This window comes from Mastigoproctus giganteus, chromosome 6 (genome assembly GCF_048544385.1).
Source record: "Mastigoproctus giganteus isolate SK-2022 chromosome 6, ASM4854438v1, whole genome shotgun sequence".
NCBI lineage: Eukaryota > Metazoa > Arthropoda > Arachnida > Uropygi > Thelyphonidae > Mastigoproctus > Mastigoproctus giganteus.
The window spans coordinates 7,567,614-7,591,708 of NC_143580.1; the positions used below are offsets into that span (position 1 = coordinate 7,567,614).

At 37.2% G+C, this 24,095-nt stretch overlaps 2 protein-coding genes across 2 annotated transcripts in view; both read right to left on the minus strand.

Annotated features, from left to right (window-relative positions):
- Nup188 (nuclear pore complex protein Nup188) overlaps positions 1-4,251 on the minus strand; it is a 171,137-nt gene extending 166,886 nt beyond the window's left edge. Inside the window, exons 1-2 of the mRNA XM_090375487.1 lie at positions 4,235-4,251; positions 1,592-1,646 (exon numbers count right to left, since the gene is read on the minus strand). Coding sequence (XP_090231613.1) covers positions 1,592-1,646; positions 4,235-4,251 — 72 coding nt within the window. The remainder of the gene's footprint in view (positions 1-1,591; positions 1,647-4,234) is intronic.
- Positions 4,252-16,901: 12,650 nt separating this feature from the next.
- LOC150083873 (uncharacterized) overlaps positions 16,902-24,095 on the minus strand; it is a 54,119-nt gene continuing 46,925 nt past the window's right edge. The window contains exons 15-16 of the mRNA XM_090375492.1: positions 22,971-23,092; positions 16,902-17,177 (exon numbers count right to left, since the gene is read on the minus strand). Coding sequence (XP_090231618.1) covers positions 16,902-17,177; positions 22,971-23,092 — 398 coding nt within the window. The remainder of the gene's footprint in view (positions 17,178-22,970; positions 23,093-24,095) is intronic.

Genomic DNA, 24,095 nt, shown 5'->3' on the forward strand with positions numbered 1-24,095 from the left:
CCGGTCTTATAATATAATATTATTTCTATTTTAATAAAGTTTCAGTTATGCGGTTGGTGTATTATATTGCAGTTATTATGAATCAGAACTTTCCCAACCCCAGAGGCATATTTGAAGAATTAACAGTTTTAAATCACTTTCTATATTTAGTTAAGTAATAATTATATTTATATTTAATTATTAAATATGAAAAGAACCTTTACAAATGGCAAATAGTAAATGCACTCAAGCCATGATGTCCTACAAGGATCTACAATCTGTGGTCTACAAAAAGATTACCTCTAGCCTACAAAACCCTGGATCTGAAGACAAGTTTTCTCATATGAAAGTGGAAATCCTATTAAATTTCCAATTTGTTACAATAGTGCAAGTTAGCAATGGAAGAAAAAAATGTGATATGCATGTCTGAATTAATTTAAATCTGATAGAGGTTTGCCAGCTTTATGAGTTTTACCAATTTTATAACAAGTCACTAATTACTATATCAAATCTAAATCTTTTCACAAAACACAACCTGTGTCCTGTGAAAAGATTCCTTCCAGCTCAACATGACTGCCTTGAATTGCTGATATTAAAAATCTTAACTACATTTACTTTTTCCTCATACCAGCTTCAGTTAACACTGAAAGATAGAAAAACAAGTTCAATGACAGTATCTTAATAATACTGATGAATGGAAAATTTGGTCCAACACTAGCAAAATGCTGTCAAATCCCACAATTGTCAAACCCACAATTACAATATGCCTTAAAATGAATTCTACTGAAATCTCAGTTGCCCATATCTGGAGAAACAACACATTTCATATTATAATTCATATGAAAATATCACACACCATATTTTAAGACCACTCCTATAATCAATCTCTGATGTAATAAAAATATAATTTATGTTTAATGATAAGTGATTCAGAATTGTTCTGTTTTTTTTTTTTTTTTTTTTTTGTTAGTTGTTGGCGCATCAGCTTCTATGGCCATATTGCACCTCCCAAAGTTTATGCATTTTACTGTGATCCAAGCCCGAGTCGGGAATCGAACCCGCGACCTTTGGGCTGCCAGGCAGGCACTTTACCTACCTGGCTAGCCGGGACGGCGAATTCTTCTGTAAAACTTATTTAGTTAAGTGTAATAGGGTATAATGGAGAATAAAGCAAATTTTTCAACATGGGGTCAAAAAGCCTTCTTACTCAGATAAGAATCAAAGAAATAACCTTTTTTTATTTATCTTTTACATTTCTATGTTAATATGTTCTTTTTTTCTTTTTATTTATGAAAAAACCTATATCTAACTTCAACTTTAATGAATGTCTCATATTAATAAACAAGTGATTCCCACAGATGATACAACTTGGGATGTCGCAAACCTTCAGTAGAATGTTGGCGCAGTATATCCCAAGTCAAGGACTACAAGTAAATCATATATAACGATCACTGAGATGACCAGGGAGGATATGTTGTTGATTGGTTAAGAGACAGTAGGTCATATAACTGATCTTCCCACAAACAACACAGCTAAAGGAAATTTGTAAATATCTGCAATTCTACTTAAAATTGTTACTTAAAACAAAAAAATAATAAAAATGTTAATATACCTTTGACTTCAAGTAGGATGTTCCTGATATAAGAACCCAAAGATCTTTAGCGGACCTATAAAAATATATATATATATATATATGTTACAACAGGAATTTACTATTTCCTATCTACAAAACTAAAAATTATTAATAAAGTAAAAATTCATCAAAACTGGGTGAAAAATTTAACTTAATTTAATCAGTCCATTATAAGAAAATAATTAACTTAATTAGCACACAATTTTTGATTGCTCTGATGACATGGCTGCTTTATTAATAAAGAGAATACATGAATCTATCAGATTAAAAAGAAATTATTAAAATTATTACCTCCGTTTTTTTTTTTTTTTTTTATGTTCAAGTAACATGGAAAGGTAAATTTTGATGAATAACCTTATATTCTAAACTTCAAATACCATATAATAATTACAATACTATATAATTTAAATTATTACAAACTTTTCGTTCTTAACCCAGTGGTATATGTGCAAAAATCATCAGGCACGTGGCTGTTATTTTGACCCTATTCAATGAGGATTTCTCATTTTTTAAAGAAAAACATAAAAAAATCTTTTAATGAAAGGTGTTATAAGTTATTCCGGGAAAATAATAATTTTGGAATAACAGGGAGGAAAAGGGATGAATTAGGACAACTGTATGGTAATAAAAATCAATCCACACAGGTGAAACATGCTACTTAATTATAACCACTTAAATCAGGATCAATTAACTATAACACAAGTTTTCAAATTATATTTCAGAGGTTCTACAGAAAACAGGCAATTACTTGGGTCCTGTAGCAAAGCTAACTGTGATATATTTGTTGAAAACAAAAAAATTAATAATAAAATAACGTCCACTGTGATGCCTCAGAAGTCTCTGCCAGGAGCAGAACAAGAATAGCCAGGTCCAGATACATGAAAGCATTAGCATTAGTAGAGGCATATGATGCAAGAAAGCTAGCTTACCATTCACTCCAAAAGTCTGTCCAGTTCTTCCTTGAATTTATTTAAGCTATCAACTTCCACAATGACAGATGGAAGTTTATTCTAGAAATCAACCACCCGCTGGCTAAATGCAAATTTCTGCACGTCTATTCTATAACTGTCTTTCCTCGATTTGAATTTATGGCCCCTGTGTAACCTGAGCAAGAGGAAGAATCCCATTAGCATTGAGCTTGCTCAAACCATTCAAGGCCTTGTACACCTCAATCAAATCACCTCACAGGTGTCTAGTCTCCAGATGCTGCAATTTTCAGAACTTAAAGACCTTTCTTGGTAAGAGCACCTTTTGTTCCCCTCACCTATTTTGTTGTCCAAAAGGTTGTCCAGTTGCACAGCAAGAACTTTATGGCTTTGAGATGAAATTTCTGCCATGTACAGCATTCAAAGAATTTAAAAAACTGTGAATATAATAATGCATATAATTCTTATTCACTTTTTAAGGCTTTTCATTTTGTTAATAGTAACAGTATTGACTTCTATTTTTCATTGTAAATGCATAGTAATTTTAGCTACAGTGTGGATTCAATAAGCTTTTGCAGGTTACTCTAGGAAATTAGTCACTATTAATAACATTGTTCTACGGAAAAACACATTAAGAACAATCATAATGAAAATTTTGGACAGACCCACTCGTATTGTACATCCAAGCTCAAATAAAATTTTTCAAAAATTCAAGAATTTCTGAGAAATTCAAAAGTAGGGATTGCTGTGGAAGAGACATTAGAATTAATATTGTAGAAAAGGCCAGCGAAAAGGAGTTCTCCTCTTTGCTGTTTTGGGAACATACATTTTTGTTGTTTTGGGATTACATTATATATTTAGAAGAGGTGCATAAAACTTGCTATATATAGCTTAGGACTGGCCCTGATAAAAAGTAGGAACAACAGCAAGTAACCTGATTTGGGAATGTACATAAAGATTCAGCTACTTGAAAAGTGTGAATTATACTTCAGAAAATAAGTTATTACCCATATTATAACATTTAACCTCAGTGTGATAAAATAAAAATGTCAACATAATTACCCTTTCTATCATCCTGTAAATGCTGTAGGCCTGTGCTCAGGGGGGGGGGGGCGGTTATGTAAACAAAATATTTCTTATACTGTATATATAAACTCGGTGCATTTAATTAAAAAATATAGTGTACACTGTTATAGTAAAAATAACACGTGTTTAATTTTATTTATTAATTTAAATTCATTTTTTTTAAATTCCTACTCAACTTTTAATGTGTATTATTTATTTTTTTTTTTCTAGGTGACAAACATTTTGAATCGTAAGAGATACTAAGTGCACTGGCATCGGCATTTTTCCAGCCGGTTCTAGTCACCTAAATATAAAGCTTCTCACCAAAAAGTTTATTTTAAATTGAATACTTTGTATAACTTCCCACTGATGAAATCACAATTGAAATCTTTACACGTTTCTTGAAAACCCCAATAATGGGACCGATTGCCAGTGCTGCTTTCAACTGATATTAAAAAACAATGCTTGATATTAAATAATGCAACACCTTTAAAATTATATATATATAACGTAATCCAACCATAAACCGATGACATAACCCTTTTATTATGATCCTGCAAGCCATTATCTATTCATATATTTGCAACCATAACGTAAATATCACGCATTCAAAAAAAAAACACATACGAACCTTGGCACTCCCGCCATGTTTGAAATGTATTTAGGCCATCTCTAAATTGAGATGTGAAATGATTTGTGGTAAGGCGGAAAAAGAGAGGATAAATATCACAATTAACAAAATATATTTGAGATTTAAAAAATTTAAAACTTAATTGGAATTATGTTAACTAGTAACACTATTCAATAAACAATATTATTGCAATTCAGGAAATTATATTCCGGATATGATTGGTCGGTGAAGAGTAAGGGACTGGTCCCTATATCCAGGCCGCCACATAAATGGATGCACGGTACTTTTCTCTGATATCATCGGCAGTTTAGTCAGTCTAGAAAGAGGGTTACATGTTTTATTTTCCATAAAACTTGAGGTTTTTCGTCCTACAAAGCAAACGATCAAACCACTAATAACTGAGAGCAAAGTGGAGGAGAAATTGTTGAAGTTAAACATAAGAAAGGCACCTGGGGTGGATGGTATCTATCCAGTTATTTTAAAGGAGGCGGCAAAGCAACTAAGCAAACCCTTAGCCATAATTATGAGAGCATCCTTGAACTCAGGGGAGGTTCCCACGGACTGGAGATGTGCAAATGTATCCCCAATTCACAAAGGTGGATCGAAGGGTGACACGAGTAATTACAGACCAGTTAGTTTAAATTCTGTTCCGGGTAAAATAATGGAGTCACTGGTTAAAGATGCATTGCAGGATCATCTAGACAAGACTGCAGCAATAATTCAAACACAGCATGGGTTTGTTAAGGGAAAGTCTTGTCTGACAAATTTGATTGGTTATTATGATGTGGTCACAAAGGAACTGGATGCAAAAAATAATTTTGATATCATATACTTGGATTTCAGGAAAGCTTTTGACACTGTTGCGCATGGAAGACTACTGTACAAATTGGAGCAGAATGGTATTAAGGGTAAGTTGCTACAATGGATAAAAGGATGGTTAAGTGGGAGAAGACAGAGGGTGGTAATCAATGGGTGCTGCTCTTCGTGGACTAATGTTATTAGTGGAGTCCCACAGGGTTCGGTGTTGGGTCCACTGTTGTTTTGTATATTTATCAATGATATTGATGAAGGTATATCAGGCTTAATGTCGAAGTTTGCAGATGACACAAAGGTTGGCAGGGTTGTTAATGACAGTAATGGCAGTGTGCTACTGCAACAGGATCTAGATAATTTGGGCAGATGGGCTAAGAAGTGGCAACTGAAGTTCAACCTTGACAAATGCAAAGTACTGCACATGGGTAGAAGTAACCCCAGAGAAACGTACCACCTGTGTGGTACTACACTTAAGGTGGTAGAAAATGAAAAAGACCTGGGAGTAATTGTGCAGTCAGATATGAAGTTTTCTGAGCAATGCAGACAGGCTGCTAGGGCAGGTCATGGGGTTTTGTCAATGATATATAGGAATTTTGCTAGCAGGGAAAAGGAGGTGATTGTCCCTCTGTATAAGGCAATGGTCAGGCCACGCCTTGAGTACTGCGTACAGGTCTGGAGGCCTCATTTTAGGAAGGATGTAGATTTGCTTGAGGGTGTACAGAGAAGAGCAACACGATTGGTGAGGGGAATGAAGGGATCCTCTTACCAAGAGAGGCTTAAGTTCTGCAAATTGCAGTGGCTGGAGACTAGGCACCTGCGCGGTGATCTGATTGAGGTCTATAAGGCCTTGAATGGGTTGAGCACGCTGAATTCTGATGGGATCCTTCCACTTGTTCAGATTACGAACCTACGGGGACATAAGTTCAAATTAAGAAAGGACAGATGTAGAATAGATGTGCGGAAATTTGCCTTTAGCCAGCGGGTGGTTAATTGCTGGAACAAACTTCCATCTGTCGTTGTGGAAGTTGATAGGTTAAATAAATTTAAGGAGGAACTGGACAGGCATTTGGAGGGAATGGTGTGATTTTTTTTTTTTTTTTTTTTTTTTGGCTGATGCTGCATAAGCTCCTACACTTGCTTTCTTGCATCATGTGCCACTACTACTACTACTACTACTACCACCATATAATACACGCAATTTACTGACTCCTCAGGGCATTGGTTTCCCAGATTTACTGTCTTGAATTTATTGAAGTTTCCCTGATTTATTGTCTGGCATTTACTCTCTTGCTCAGACAGTAAATATCAAAATTTTTTCGACCACCGGAGTAAGCAGCGATTGCCATAAAGTCCATTACCACCTCTTACTGTAAGCGTTTACCATTATTATTGTTGTTGTTGTTGTTGTTGTTGTTGTTGCTCTTATATTATTTCTCAATGATTGGGGGATTCCACTGCGTGACTGCTACTGTTACAAAGTACACAGGGTGGTTGTAATGTCTGATATTACTTCCATCACTTGTTGTTGAAGTTGATAGCCTAAACAAATTTAAAGCTCAACTGGACAGGTATTTCGAACGAACGGAGGGGTGAAATGGGAGAGGGTTTTTTTTTTTTTTTTTTGGCTGATGCTGAATAAGCTTGCTTTCTTGCATCATATGCCTCTACTAATGCTAATTACTGTTGGTCGAGGAAATCTCTGACTATCCTACAGCTGTTCAGGATTGCGACTTTCTGGAGTTCCTTGTAGGTGTTCTCTGGGATACCTATCGCTGCTAGCCTGCTATGTGGAATCTTTGGTACCATACCAGTGGTTGACACGATGATCGGGACGGTCGATAATTCTTGCATATGCCACATCTCCTTGACCTCATATCTAAGTAAGATGCACTATTTGCTTGATGTTTGCGGAGCAGTCAAGTATGGGACATGATACTGCCATGGGGGATGTCTTTGTGTGTGTGCGATGCAAGGAGTGTAAGGAGATAAGGCGACAACTCAGCGTTGTTATGGGCCTATATGAGAGCTTGAAGGATAGGGTGGATGCCCGTGAAGGATTACAAGTGAGGGGCCCATCAAGCTCTCAGCTGCCCACACCAATGCCAGAGCTTGCACTTGGTCATCGCGGAACACAGCGGCAACCCCCAAGGCAGAATGCGCTGGTCCCAAAGGAACTAGTAGTTGTTGGTGACTCTATTGTCAGGGAAACGGGAAACATGCTTTGTAAAAAGGATAGGTGGAATAGGACCAGGGTATGTCTGCCAGGGGCAAAAGTTGATGACGTTGTAGAGCGGATATCATCTTTTAAGGGCACAAAAGGTGATATAGTTGTACACGTTGGCACTAATGACATTAAGAGTAGGAGACCGGCGGAATTACTTGACAAGTACAGGTCACTGATGAAAAAAAGCCGTGAATTAGGGTTGAAATTGAAAGTGTCTGCAATTCTGCCCAGACACGATAGGAGGGAGTATATGATGAGAGCCCTGTCAATCAATTCGGCCCTGGAAAGATTGTGCAGGGCTCAAGGGGTAGAATTTTTTTCAGCCTGGTCTGTACTTGTTAACAGGAGAGACTGCTTCTACAGGGATGGGATACACTTAAATAGAAAGGGTGCAAGAATGTTTGCTGATGCTATCGAGGCAATGTTAGGCGGGTCGGAAAACTGCTAGATTGGGGGGATACAAGGACTAATAGATTAACAGTAGCCACTGGCAGAGGTGAAAGTGATTCTTGCACTGCTTCTATTGGAATGAGCCGCAGCCTGGAAAATAAGATGCAGGATATTTCAGAGACTGATGGGAATCATTGGGGTACAAGTAAACACATGGGTTGTGTTAGGGTAGCTAAGAAAAAGAACAGGTGCATGTATACTTGTGTGTACACCAATGCTAGGAGTTTAGTAAATAAATTTGATGAATTTGAGGTATTGCTCAAAACATCAAAGGCAGATATTGTGGGGATTTCAGAGACGTGGTGTCACACAGATATAAGAAATGCAGAACTGGAATTTGGGGAGTACAATGTCTACAGAAAGGATAGACAGGATAGGAAGGGAGGAGGGGTTATGCTATTAGTTAAAAAAACACATAAAATCCAAGGAAGTGAAGCCAGTCGACATCGCTGGACAGTGCAGTGTCGAGTCAGTTTGGTGTGACATAAGCATTGGGAGATCAAAATTGAGAGTAGGAGTGTGCTATAGGCCTAATGACTCTGATGAGTATAATAAGAAACTGTTCGGAGAAATAGAGTGGGCCAGTAAATCAGAGAGTCTTATAATGGGGGATTTTAATTTCCCAGATATTGACTGGAATTTGGGGGCTGGTCACTCACACAGTAGCAAGGCTTTTGTGGATTTATTGGATGATTGTTTTCTACATCAGCATGTTCGGGAGGCAACTAGAGGGAGTAATACTCTTGATTTGATTATCAGTAGTGATTCTTCATGCATTAAGAATCTGCAGATAAATGAACCACTTGGTGGCAGTGATCACAATGTGCTGAAGTGGGAGTTACTCAAAGAGGTAACTACCATTAGGGGTAAAGGGAAGGGGTATTGCTTTCGTAAAGGCGACTAAAATGGACTGAGACAGTATTTAAATTCTATACAGTGGGATCAACTGATGATATTGCCAACAGCAATTTCAAAATGGGAAGCATTCAAAGAACTTATCGTGGAAGCTACTAGGCTTTACATACCAACTAAGAAATATTGTTCAAGGTTTAGGCCTAAATGGTTGTCAGATGAACTAATGAGGCATATGGCAGAGAAGAAAAATGCATGGGATACATACAAATTAACACGTGACACGGACGCCTATGATAGATACAAGTTGATCTGTAACCAAGTTACAAAGGAGGTTAGGCAGGCGAAGGCAGATTACGAGAGATCCTTGGCAAGGGATGCGAAGAAAAACAGCAAAGAGTTCTTTACTTATGTAAACTCTAGAAGGAAGGGGATGAATCAGATTGGTCCACTTGAGATCAATGGGTCAACTGTTGATGACCCTGCTCGGGTAGCTAACAAACTAAATGAATATTTTGCATCGACATTCACACATGAGGAGTTATTCAGCTAGGGGAATGCCAGAGGTGTATTCAACTCTAGCAGTAAGCTAGAGAATCTTGTAATAACTGAGAGCAAAGTGGAGGAGAAATTGTTGAAGATAAACACAAGAAAGGCACCTGGGGTGGATGGGATCTATCCAGTTATATTAAAGGAGGCAGCAAAGGAGGTAAGCAAACCCTTAGCCATAATTATGAGAGCTTCCTTGGACTCAGGGGAGGTACCCATTGACTGGAGATGTGCAAATGTGACCCCAATTCACAAAGGGGGATCAAAGGCTGACACAAGTAATTATAGACCTGTGAGTTTAACTTCTGTTCCCGGAAAATTAATGGAGGCACTGGTGAAAGAAGCACTGCAGGATCATCTAGACAAGACTTCAGTTATAGCTAGGACACAGCATGGTTTTGTTAAGGGGAAGTCTTGCCTGACCAATTTGATTGGATACTATGATGCAGTCACAAAAGAACTGGATGCAGGGAACAACTTTGATATTATATACTTGGATCTTAGAAAGGCTTTTGATACTGTTGCACATGGAAGACTGCTGCACAAATTGGAGCAGTGTGGCATTGGAGGCAAGTTGCTGCTATGGATAAAGGGGTGGTTGAGGGGGAGAAGACAGAGAGTGGTAATCAATGGACATTGCTCATCGTGGACTAATGTTATTAGTGGAGTCCCTCAGGGTTCAGTATTGGGGCCTTTATTGTTTTCTGTATTTATAAATGATATTGATGATGGTATATCAGGCTTAATGTCCAAGTTTGCAGACGATACGAAGGTTGGCAGGGTTGTCAAGGACACTACTGACACTATGCTGCTGCAACAGGATTTGGAAAGGTTGAGCAGATGGGCTTCGAGGTGGCAAATGAAGTTTAACATTGACAAATGTAAAGTACTACATATGGGAAACAGCAACCCCAGAGCAACGTATCAACTCTGTGGTACTACACTGACAGTGGTAGAGAATGAAAGGGACCTGGGGGTGGTGGTGCAGGCAGATATGAAGTTCTCTGAGCAGTGCAGACGAGCTGCAAGAGTAGCTCATGGTGTATTGTCAATGATATATAGGAAATTTTCTAGTAGGGATAAGGAGGTGATTATTCCCTTGTATAAGGCAATGGTCAGCCACACCTAGAGTACTGTATACAGGTCTGGAGGCCTCATTTCAGGAAGGATGTAGAGCTGCTGGAACGAGTACAGAGAAGGGCAACTAGATTGGTGAATGGGACAAAGGGGTTCTCTTACGAAGAAAGGCTTAAGTTTTGCAAATTACAGTGTCTGGAAACTAGGCACCAGCGGGGTGATCTGATAGAGGTGTACAAAGCCTTGAATGGTTTGAGCATGCTCAATGCTGATGGGATTCTTCCTCTAGCTCAGAAAAATCACCTGAGAGGGCATAAATTCAAATTGAGGAAAGACAGATGTAGGATAGATGTGCGGAAATTTGCCTTTAGCCAGCGGGTGGTTGGTGGGTGGAACAGACTTCCATCCCTTGTCGTGGAAGTTGATAGCCTAAATAAGTTTAAGGCTCAGCTGGACAGGTATTTCGAACGAACAGAGGGGTGAAGTGGAAGTGGTTATTTTTATTTATTTATGTTACTTTTTTTTTTTTTTTTTTTTTTTTGGCTGATGCTGCATAAGCTTGCTTTCTTGCATCAAATGCCTCTACTAATGCTAATGCTAATGCTAATGCTAATCTGATGTTCGTGTACTTCCTAATTTTTTCCACATGGGTTTTCTGGACATTGCTAGTGTTGGGCACCGCTATGTCAATCAGGTAGGTAGCCTTTTCCATCTTGTCCACAATGGTTATGTCCGGTCTGTTGTTCGGGATGGTCTTATCCGTTATTATTGCGCGGTCCCAGTACGGCTTGTGGGTTCGGGTGTCTAATACTGCCTGGGGTTCTTACTTCTAGTATAGTACACTTTATTTGGTCAACCCCGGGGGTTCACATCTGGTGAGTATGGGCTTGGCACACCCAGGGTCCTGAGCTGGATATCATCGTTCTTCTCTTTCTTGGTGATTCCCTTCTACTTTTGACTCTCTCTCTCTCTCTCAGGGTAACTCGGGAACTTTTTTTTTCCTGGTGCAGCATAAGCCTCAGGCTTCCTTGCACCATATGGATAATAATAATAATAATAATAATAATAATAATAATAATAATAATAATAATAATAACTGGTATTTCCTCGGTAGCTTCTGATGTATTATCCTGGCTACCTGGTCGTGTCTATGAGTGTATTCAGTCTCTGTGATAACCTTACACCTCGCGGTGATGTGTTGGATCGTTTCTGAGGCCAGGTGGCATCGACGACATGAGTCATCTGAAATTCCGGGCTCCTTTGCGTTGTATTTTCCATAGTTTCTGGTGTTGATTGCCTGGTCTTGGGTGGCTAGCATGAATCCTTCAGTCTCGAGAAAGAGCGTCCCGATTGTGAGCCATGTATTGGAAGCAATGTTATCGATGTGATCTTGGTGGAGGTCACAGTAGTGTCTTCTTTGCCCATCTTTCTAACTTCGTTTCTTGTGCCGTCTGGGCGGGAGGGGGTTCCTCGCTTAAGTTGAGTGGAGTATACCACTAATCTATCTTCCTTATGGCCTGGTGGAGTGGTGCTGGGTTGTTCTCGAAGTAATCCTTCAGGTTAACTATTGCTGTTTTCCGTTGCTTTATCAAGTCTATCAGGCCCCTTCCTCCCACTTTCCGAGCTATTGTTAGTCTCTCCACTGCTGATTCGGGTGGTGTTGGCGGCTCTTGGTCATGATTGTCCTTCTCTTTCTCATGATATCCTCCAGCCCGGTGTTAGTCCAATCTATGACCCCGAAGGAGTATGTTAGCACTAAGATTGCATAGGTGTTTATGGCTTTAACTGTGTTCCCTCCGTTCAATTTTGCTTTCAGCAGGCTTCTGAGTCTCTGATGGTATTTTTCAGTCAGGCAGGCCTTAATTTCCTTGTGCTTAACTGCTGAGCCTGCATCATCCCCAAGCATTTGTAGGCTTCCCCCTCTGCCATGGCTTCGATCTCTTTACCACTCTGCAGCTGGTAGTTTCAGTTGACTAATTTTCCCTAAAGCAATCCGTGGGTCTTGCATTTGTCTAGACCAAATTCCAACCTAATATCATTGCTGAATTCTTCGGTGATCTGGAGTAGTTGCTGGAGATGCTTCTCGGTTCCCGCGTAGAGCTTGATGACATCCATAAACATCAGGTGGGTGAGAGTGTACAGGTTCTTCCTTCATTCTTTGAGGTTATATCCATAACTGCTACCGTTGAGCAGGGTAGATAGTGGGTTAAGTGCCAGACAGAACCACAATGGGCTCAGGGCATCTCCCTGAAAGATTCCTCCTCTGATGGGGATTGGCCTGGTTGTGATGTTTTCGACTTTAATGGTGGTCCTCCATTTCGCCATCGTTTCTCCTAGGAGGTTTGTCACTATTGGATTGACTTTGAAGATGTTCAGCGCCTCTATTAGCCAGCTATAAGGCACGGAGTCGAAGGCCTTGCGGTAATCGATGTAGGCTGTGTACATGTTGCGGCGCTTCTTGTAAGCTTGCTCTATAATCGCAGCAACTATGGTTAATTGCTCCTTGCATCCTTTGCTTAGCCGCTTGCATCCTTTCTACTGTTCGGCCATTATGTTCTGGCTCTTCAAATGTTCTGATATCCTCCTGGTTATGCAGCTGGTCAGGATCTTGTACATTGTTGGGAGGCAGGTGATTGGTCTATATTTTGCCCGGTTTCTTGTATCTTCGTCTTTAGGCTTCAGATATGTGATTCCTTGAGTAAGAAACTTCGGGATTGTCTCTGGGTGCCTTATCATTCAGGTGAAATGCTCTGCCAAGTGCTTGTGTGTGCAAGTGTTGTGGACGTTACCTATTTCTGGAGATCGCCAGTTGTGAGAGTTCTTGATCGTCTGTTTTACTTCTTCTTCCCGAATCTCCCACCCTCTTATTTCTTGCACGTCCTTGGTTTTCTAGCGTTCTAGTTCTATCCCTTACTTTTTACTTCCCTGCTCCATATGTTTCCCCAGAACTCCTCAATCGTCTTCTTCTCGGTTGGTGCGTTCCATTCTTTCCCGTCTTCTCCGAGATTCCTGTAGAAGCCGCTACGGTCCTCATCGAAGATTCAGTTGTTTATTTTCCTCTGGGAGCTCTCTTTGTATCGGCGTAGTCTCTTGCTGAGTGCAAGGAGGTTCTGCTTCAATGTGTCCGAGTACTCTCCTATTTTCTGATTCTTTGTCTCATGTTTGCTGTGAACGCTGTCTAGTCTGCGCGTGTAGCACAGTGGTATTGTCACCGTCCTCCCCACACCGAATGGAAAAGGCCCGGGTTCGAATCCCGTCGATGACGCGAGGAACTTTAATGGGCTTCTTTCATTCCGTGGCTGAGTTAGTCGGTCTTAGGCATAGATAGCAAGGTTTCCGTCCCCCCCAGAAACTGGGGTTTTTCGTTCAGCAAACAGACAAATCGACCATAGAACACACGCAATTAACAGACATAAGACACAGCACGGCAGATGAATTTAATTATTCGGGTGGCCTAAATATAATAGTTTTTGTGGACGCTGTCTCTCTTGAGGATGCTCTTCACTTTTCCAATTAATTTCTTACTCGTATTTCCCTATTGGTACTGGGTCAATTGGCCTATCTTGACTCTTAATTCTTCTATCTTCTCCTGAAGTCTTCTTTCCCAAGCTGGTGGTTCCTTTTGTTTTCGGTTGTTCTGCTGTTGGTCTCTCGCTTCTCTTCCATTCGGTTGTTTATTAATCCTTGTGGCTGCTACCGCAGCATAATACACGGGTGTGTGGGTGGCCTCCAATGTTGCATGATGTATGTATTCATTTCGATGCTCCACTTCATGCGTTGGCGTTTTTTCCCTTCCTGGGTGGTCATTAGCACAGTTGTGGAGGAAACACTTCCAGTTGGTGGGGCTGGATGGTCTTGCCCTTTTCTTATGGTATCCATACGGGGGACAGCACCACTCGCTCCACTGTCTTCCTCGGGAGACCGTCTCTGATTTTTCGAATTCAGTCATGGTCAGAGGTAGATTATACGAATATAGGACGGCAGTATTAAACATGACTTCGTATATTTTTCTGTCCGGGATTTTTAACAATTGAAATGCCGGTTCATATGTGCCAACAGATGAGTGTTTAGAACTTAACGCATTGGCAATTTCCACAGGTTCAGAAATTTCCTTCTCTTTCACAAGTAGAATAGGAGAAGTTGTTTGCAAGTATTTACCATGAATTCGTTTTTTTTTCCCCAGATTATAGAAGTATCCGTGGATTCGTTTATGGTGGATGCATAATGTGCCATTACTTATTTTTTACTCACTAGTCTTATATGATGAGCTTTAGCTCTGGCTCTCTTAAACTGTAGGAGGTTAATCTGTTTCGAAAACATTCAACTGTGGTTAGTATTTATTCCTTTCTTTTTTAGCACTGTTGCATGTTTCATTCCACATTTTTCGATGAAGCCATATTCTGGATGATGATTTCGGGATGGCAGTGCAGTCTTGGATGCTTTCATTATTTTCTGTCACATAGCTTACTGCAGAATCAATTGTGTGGGTTGCTATGAAGAAGGTATCTAATTGAGCTATTTCTTGGTATTTAGTCCAGTCAGCTTTGTCAAATTTCCAGTTTGCCCAAATGTTACTTTGAGGAGAACTCATACAGATGATAGGATAGTGATCGCTACCACGACGGTCATCAGTGACGGTCCAGTCTATGAGAGGAAATATCGTTGGAGAATACATTGAAAGATCAATAGCAGAGCTTGAGCCAGAGGGTAAATTCATGTGTTTAAAATAGTCAGGTTATGTTTATCTAAAAAATTCAATTATCTGTCCTCTGGAATCAGATCTTGGACGTGGATACCAAAGGGATGGTTGGCAGTTAGAGGTGTTATAGATTTTCCCATTATGGCTCAAAAATGGATGTCCACATGCCTTCTGGCGGAGATTTGTTTAAAGGTATATTTCAGCAACAATTGCTTTTTCAGTGACAGTGGCAATTTGATTGCTTCAACATATAAACTCTCAACAGGGGATGTTCAAAATGCTCCAGTAACAATGCAAATAGTGAACTGGATCTATCGAAGTATGTTTCTAGTGGATGTGTACACTTTGGACCCATCATCTAATTTAGATCGGACATGTTCATGATGGAGTTGCAGTAAAGTGTAGCAGTTTGCTCCTCAATTATTGGATAAAATCACACAACAGGTTCAGTCCTCTTGTGCATTTTGCCAGCAGTTGGCAGATATGAGGCCAAAATGTCAACTTTTTATCGAATACGAGCCCCAAGAATTTTGTCTCGGGTATTACTGGAATGTTTTGTCCAAGTTTGAGTTCTGGTTGAGGGTGAAAGTTCCATTTGTGACAAGTGTACATACACAGTTGATCTTCTGAGGAGAGAACCTAAAACCATTAGCCCTTATCCAAGAGTTGATGTGGTCAACGGCTTCTTGCAATTGCCTTTCATTGATCCTCTTATTACATGACTGAAAAGATGGTAAAGTCATCAACAAAGCAGGCACTGTTTATGGTGCAAGGAAGTTGTTCAGTAATAGAATTAACTTTAATAGCAAAAAGTGTAACACTCAAAACTGATCTTTGTGGAACTCCCTCTTCTTGTTAAAAAGGATGAGAAAGAAAGAATCCAAAACGTACTTGGAAGGAGCAGTTTTTAACGAAGAGGGCTAGATAACCCTAAGACCAAGATTATAAATATCTTTTAAAATTCCAAATCTCCAAGCTGTTATTTATTTGGTTTTTTTTTAGGAGCATTAGCAACTAAGGCCATATTGCTCCGGGGATATGCAGTGGTCATTCTCTGACCTTCCCGCATCTGTATTTGGTGGTCATGGGCTCAAACCCCAGTCTAATCAAGAAGTGTGTGCTATGCACTGCTGCTCCTGCACACCTGACTACGGAGGCGCCAAATCTCCAAGCCATGTCATACTTTTTTTCCATATCAAAGAAAATTGATACCTGGTACTCATATTTCAGGAATGCATCTCGAATAGATGTTTCCAGTCCTATTAGGTTGAGTACTGACCTGTTCCTTCAAAAGCCATATTGTATTTTGGAAAGGTGATAACCAGAATTGACTATCCTTTCTAGGATCTTGCACAAGCAGCTTGCCAGTGCAATTGGGTGGTAATTATTTGGAAATTATGGATCCTTTCCTGGCTTTAGAAAGAGAAGCACTTACACCTTACAAATTGCCTTACACCAGTTCAGAAACTGGTCTTCAACATAGATTCTGTTGTACAGACAGCAGTCAGTCCAAAGATTCAGACAGCAGCCTGTTTGTTGTACAGACAGCAGCCAATCCATTGATAGCCTAAATAAATTTAAGGCTCAGCTGGACAGGTATTTCGAACGAACGGAGGGGTGAAGTGGCAGTTTTTTTTTTTTTTTTTTCCTAGCTGATGCTGCATAAGCTTGCTTTCTTGCATCATATGCCTCTACTAATGCTAATACTAATTCAGATGAAAGATGTTTGATCATCTCTTAATGGATGTTATCTGACCCAACAGCACTAGTCCGGGATAGTGGTAGTGTTGTTTTTATTTCTAATTTTGCAGATGATACAAATGTTGGCAGAGGTTAATGACAGTAATAAGGGTATAAAAAGTTCAAAATAAAACACAAAAAAAAAAAAAAAAATTGCAAACAGTCAAAACATTTATTTAAATGCAGCAACAAATATACACAAGGCTTCATGAAATTCTGTATAAAATGTAAAATATATAACAAACGAATACACGTTTTATCAATTATTCTTCAAATTTTGATAAAACATAAGATTTAATTTGTGCACTTCCTAAGGCATCCAATACTGCATAAATATATTTTTTCGTATCAACCTGGCTACTTTCATTATCTGAAAGAGTAGCTTCTTTAGCTTTATATTTAGATGCAATATCTAGTAATGATACATTCAACTGGGCACTGTGTTCTGTGTTCAAATTAGATCCAAGATAGCAAATTTCCACAAATAATTGAACCAATGTTTCTTGTTGAAGACCATTATTAATATTTTCGATTCCTTCCTAGAGAGAAAAGAAAAAATAAACATAAATGAATTATTATCTAAAACTGCACTTATGCAGTAAAATCTCTACATTACAAACATGTTGAGGTTTCACTACATTACTTCCATTCCATGTAACAAGAAACTATAATTTTTGAAATATTCCGTTGCTCCTAGTGAAGTTTTTATATTTATGTTTCATAATCATGAATTTCACATTATCCAATTTGACCTCTATAAAGCATATATTCTATAAACAAAATTGCCATAAAACAACCACTCTTGTATTTTCACCTTAACTGATCTAATAAAAATTAAGAGGGTAGCTAATAAAATGCAAATCAAGATTATGGTCAATGGACTAAAAATCAAAATTCGACTTTTAAATCAGTCTAGTTAATTTGTCTACTTTATTTTTTATTTGATGGTCACTAGAGTCAATTTATATATAGTATCTTCAATTTGTAAAAAAATCTTTAAACCTGAAGCAGAGTATCGACTCATGCCGAGAAAAAATATTCTCAGAATCTGATAATACTTAGTTATGCAATAGCAGTGGCAATGCATTCGATGTTACTAATCTGAACTGAGTCAGTCCATGCTCTTCAATTCTATATCTTGAGTCATCAGTTTTCTCTACCAGCAAAACATTTGGATGTCTTTCCAGGACTAATAGTGAAATTTACTAAAAAGTAATGCCAACTTGCAATAGAGATAAAATTGCAAATTTTAAATTACCCCAACAAAGTAGGAATAAAATTGAAAACTACCAAAGAATATGTAATCCTACCTTACATGTCATCAACCATTATTAGTAACTAAATGGAAAAGGAAGCTGCTATACAGTTAGGGTCTAACGAGTCAGTTCTAGAACTTATAATAACAAAGAGCTGGTCAGGTAATCATTTCACTAGTCTGTTTGAGAAAGATCAACAAATAATCCAGTGTCTGGACAAATACTACAAAGACATTGTGAAGTTCTAAAAAGTAATTTTGATGCTTTGAATAATTGGTTACAGAAGTTCAAGGGGTGGAATTTGTTGCCAGTGAATATCACAGGATAAGCAAGTACTGATAGTGATTTTCTAAAAGACACAAAAACTAGTTTATAAACACACAGCAATTTTAATCACAGAACATTTTCAATACCAATGAAGCAGCAATTTTTAATAATCTTTTATATGAAGAAAAATCTACAATTTTTTGCAGTAGTATTGACAGTTCTGAAGATACCACTTATAATGATCAGCAGCTTTGTTGTTTTAAAAATGTGATAAACTTGCCTCGTTCACAAAAATTTAAAAGTACATGAATGACATGATTGTCAGAAATTGGTGTGGTGTGGAAATACTTATAATATAAAAAAAAAAAAAAAAAACAGAAACATTTTATTTTCCTAGATCGGCATCCAGCACATAGTACTGATGGACTATCCCCGTGAAATGTGTTTTTTTTTTTTATTCTACCAGTTTGTTACAACTGATGGATGAATGGGACAATCTATACTTAAAGAGGATCTAAAACAAACAACAACTTGAGAAAAATCGAAATCGCCTTTGATGTTTCAAGTACGAGACATACTACAACCTATGCATAGCTGGGGAAGGTATATACAATCAAGTGTAATTGAAAACTGTGTAATAAGGCAAGGCTTGTGATTGATTGCAGAGAAGTCCCTGCCTCTGCAGAAGATTCAAAGAGTACTAGTGATGTTTCTTGAAGCTGATGGCTTGACAAGTAGTAGCAACACCTCTGCAGTTTCAAAATGTGACATTTGAAAATTCTGTCATGGCACAAGAGACATTAGTCAAACAGAAATGGTTCAAGATGAGTGACATGTTTGACTAGTATGTAAGTCCACAAAGATGGCAAAAAATTAAACACAACCAATAATAAACACAACAAAAGTAAAAAGATAAGCATTTCTTGTCATTGCCCATATCCCAAGATATGTGCCAAAAGTTGTTTAGGAAACAGATAACAGATAAAATGAGTAAACAAATCCAACAAGGATTTAAAAAGTAATATTCTAAAATTCTGTATAGGTATGCTATTATAAATATGCCTTATTACAGAATATTACATAGACTATTTCTGATTTAATTGTATGTGACAGAGAGAGAAAGAGGATTTTAAAAAATCTTATCCTTGCCTTATCAAAGTTCTTTAGCTAACAACATTAAAGAACATATTTAAGTATACAGACATAAAAGTAGTCTTTCGTCATACCAAAACATTAGTTCCATGTTTCATAATGTAAACAAATTTTCTTAAAAATCAGTGATCTAAATAATATAGTATAGTCAGTCCTCGTATAGCACGATAGTTGTGTTCCTAGAAACCCTCGTGCAATGCAAAATCGTGCAATATAAACAACAGGCCCTATGGAAAAAATTGGGTTAGGTGCCGACCACCCAAAATTGAACACACATTTGTATCCAAAACATTGCCAACCACAATAAATAATCGTAATAAAATACGTATTTTATTACGACTATTACGTAATAAAATATTGCTAATGCTTTTGCTTCTATCGTAAACAAACCTGTTTTTTGTTTGATTTTCTATTCAAATAGATGACAGCCGTTCCATCTCTTCCAATTCTTTGTGTCTTAGTCTAATGGATTTTAATTACACTTTGAGTTGTTCCTGCTATGAAAGTTGTTTTTATTCTCCGTGCATTATTTGTAATTCTCGGCATTGCCTCATTTAGGTCTGTAGCAGGTGCTATCACATGGTCTTTCATTTCGCTCAAAGCGTTTCACAATTTCATATTTTTCTCTATCGACAGAGGCGGACTGGCCATAAGCTTTACCGGAGAAACCCCGGTGGGCTTATGGCCAGTCACACCACATGTGATTTTGGCCATAAACCATAGTATGAGGCCACTATAAATTTTCCCGGGTAAGAATTTTTGACCCAGTCCGCCTCTGTTTATAGATATTGCTTTTCTTTTTCTCTCTGAATCTGCAGTGTCTTCACCAGGACGCTTCCTTTTCACACCTTTTAAGTATTTTACTCATTTTTAGAGAATAAAACACAATTACAAAATGAGGAGGCACGCTTGATACACATAAACAAAGCTGCGTGCATGTAGCAACTGAATAAACAACACCGTAAAGGCAGAGATACACTATTAACACCTCACATTTTACTAAAGCACATTTCTAGGGGTTACTATCATAAAACAATAAAAACAATTTCCAGTTGCATTTCTGCTAGGGGAATCTGTTATAAACTGGTAGTAAACTCGATATAATTGCATTTGGGATTATACCGATAGCTGGAATTGTGTTGGTTTTTACGTTAATATGGTGAAATGTGTTTCCCCTTCACTGATATAAAACACATAAATACATTTTCAGAATCTTCTCTTCATTCCTATCGTGTTGTGTTTAGTTGGGGTGATTCCGCGTTCGACTGCCATTTCTTGTAAACACAAAAGCGAATCGTGCATAAGCGAATTCGGTTCATGTTATATAAGATATTGTTCCCCTATTTATAAATCGTGTATGATCGAATTCGTGTAGTGTAAACACGTGTTATACGAGGACTGACTGTATATTTAATTAACTGTTAAGAAGGTTGTTCAGACAAGTACAATGGGTCAACTTCTGTTAAGTACAGTCTCCAATATATCGAACATGTATTTACTTTCATGAATATAGCATACATACAAACAGTTACAGAACTTACAACACATGCAAGTGGTAATAAAGGAACCAAAATTAGATAATTTCAAAATTATAATCAAACTAAATAAAGTTTAAACACTTTGCACCAAGGAAGTACTAACCATAACGAAGTATAAACCAAAATACTCACACACACTTCCAGACCATCCCAATTGATTTCTTTAATGTCTGGTTAAAGAGAAATTATTCCCTACTGACCATTCAGAAATGAGCTCCTCATTTATTGAGATTCTTCCTAATATTTAAAAACCTTTCCTTTTAATTGCCATACAATAGAAAATATGGCAATTAAAAATATGTTTTCACAAAAAATGATCAGTACTCTTCTGGCCATTGTATTTTTCTTACCATATTATATTGTGTTTGTTGCTATTTGGCAAATTTAGACTCACTCGGTGAAGTGCATTTCAAAGAGATAGCATTTTAATGGTGTTAATCAGCCTTCCTTCTTTTTGATTTAATCACTTCCATGTGAAAATTGAAATGCAGAATACAGAGGTGAATTGTTGCAAAAAGATGTTTTTAAACTGTTATTAAAAGAAGTTTATTAAAACTAGGTGGCCAAAAGGTCAAAATTAAAGTGAGCTTATTTTCACAAAGAAAATATTCTGAGGCAAGTTCATATTAGGTGGAAGAATTACACAAACAACAGTTCCGAAATATGCTGTCATGTTTACAAAGACCTCATCATGAAATCCTTATAAATCATTTAATTTAATGTAGCTGATATTTTAATTACTCATACATTCTATTCTACACAGTGTGGCTCAACTCCTTCCAAATATTTGCTTACTCAGTGAATGATTTGCTCCATAGAGATTTTTAAGTAGACTAACTTTAGTTTTGTACACCTTGTACTTCACTAGTGTAAACAACAAAATTTATAAATGAAAAATTGCTTTATTTGTTTCTCTCTCCACATTTGAGCTTATTACTTTACAAAGTGGTTTATATTTTTAGTGGCAGTTCTCACCTTACAAGTCATTATTTTATGTTACAATGCTTGGGATGGGGAACATAATTCAAATTTTTAATACTGCCCTTATGGGAAAACATGCTTCGACTTAAGATGCAATTTTCAGGAACCAACTGTGCTGCAGTACAAGGATTGCCTATAGCTAGCTGAAGAACTAGATGAAGCTGGTAAAATCATAGGATAAAAAACATGTAATTAAAATATACTATGTGCAGTCTCAAAAAGATATTTTACCATTCTAATATCAGTGATGTTAAGAATGCATGCATTATGAAAGTGACCAAAATATTTTTTATTATGGAAAAGCATTATCAAAACAAGTATCCTGGCCAGTGCCGAATTAAGGTATGGGCTAGCAGGGCCCTTGCCCGGGGTGCCATTCTTTAAGGGGCACCAAAACAGAAGAACAATGAACCAAAAAAAGGGAGCGAAAAATCTTTCTGTCGGGTGTGGAAATACCTTGGTCCAGCCCTGATCCTGGCTGACTGCTGAAATTTATAAAACAATAAAACAATGAAATATATAAAAATCCTTTATTGTGGACCAAGAGGTAGAGCAATTTGGTCACTTTCATACCTTGATAGAGGATGGATTACATGTATGTAAGATCACACACTGGGCATGCAAAGCAAATTGGAAGTGAAGTGCACATAAATTTAAAAATATATAAATCATAAATAAAAATAAAATCATAAATTTTCATTCACAACTTGTATCACCATATACAAGTTGCAAATGAAAATCACTGACTAAGAGATTCTACTTACAATTACAGTATAAATATTCTTATTTATATAAATGCCTTGTCAATGATCACCCACAGTTTTTAAATAATTCAAGAATAACATTCTAATTTTTTATAACTTAAACTTCACCAGAAGTCAGAAAAAATTATACTTAATATAAGAAAAGATACTTTTCTAAAATTCAATCAAGTATACTGATCAAATTCAATCAAGAATCAAAAATTCAATCAAGTATACTGATCACAATGAAAATTTTCTCACCATGAAAAAATAATTCTTTTCAATCCAATCAGCATATTTGATTTTATAACTTCACTTGCATTAAGAAACAAAAAAGGAAAAATTTTTCATCCAATGTATGTAATTATAATACGGCTGATCCAAAGGTCACTTACATTAAGGACTATTGTGAAAGAGGATAGAAGAAACAGCCAATCACAAGGCACCGTTTTCCACTGACTTGCCACTATTAGCACATCCATAATAATATGAACAGCCTGAATTAGCCTGTGTTCATCTATAAGGGAATTAATCACATGCTCAATCAGTCACTGTTCAATAATAAATAGAATATCAGAAAAATACTAATACCGATTTAATATATATTTTTCCCAAACAAATATCATCTTCTCTTCTAAAATAATTTGACTCAAGACTACCAATAAAGAAATCTTGGTATCAGATAATATACTTACAAACTTTTTAATGAAATAATGTTTTATTTATAATAAAATTCTATTTGCATTAATATTGTGTCTACTAAGAAAATAGTAATTTATCTTCTCCCTCCAAAAAATTTTCTATATTACACATTGATGATCATTGCCTTTAACAAGTTTTTGGTACCCATTCCCAAATGCTCTTCAGCAGCAAAATTTCCCATTATTTTTGGCTATCAATGAGAGGAATAAACTGAGGCTTTTACATGTACCAAGTGGTCAAGACACACAAACATTCACAGTTTATAAATGTTGATACCTCATAGCTTCTTTCTTCTTTCTCGTCCAGTGAAAAAACAAACTAATCTTCATGGTGACACCTGAACAAGTTCCACAAGCTAAATGATTAGCTTTCACTTTTCAAATGAGAGGTTTTGTCTTGTAATGTAATAGCAACAACAACACAACTTGCTACTAATGAAAATGAGTTTTTTATTTTGAGTTGGGCACATGGGATTGAAACAACCACCTATTGATTGATTTTTAGCTTTTTTGGATTCTTCAATCCAGCTGAAACTCACAACTTTCGAGAAAATTGCATTAATTTATTTCTCTTTTAAAATCTAAGCAAAGCTTTGAATTATTGAGAAGGTGAAATGCATGGGCAAGTGTAAAATGTAATAAGTATCATAAAATGAGCTTCACTGTAATAAAGAAATATAAGCTAATCAATCTACAACTGGACACAGTGTCTCTCTGAAATTCAAGTATAAGGCAAGAACTTCAAATAACAATTCAGTTTGTAATTTTGGCAAAATTGCATCAAACTCAAATTAAAACCACCACATCTTTCAGGCTCCT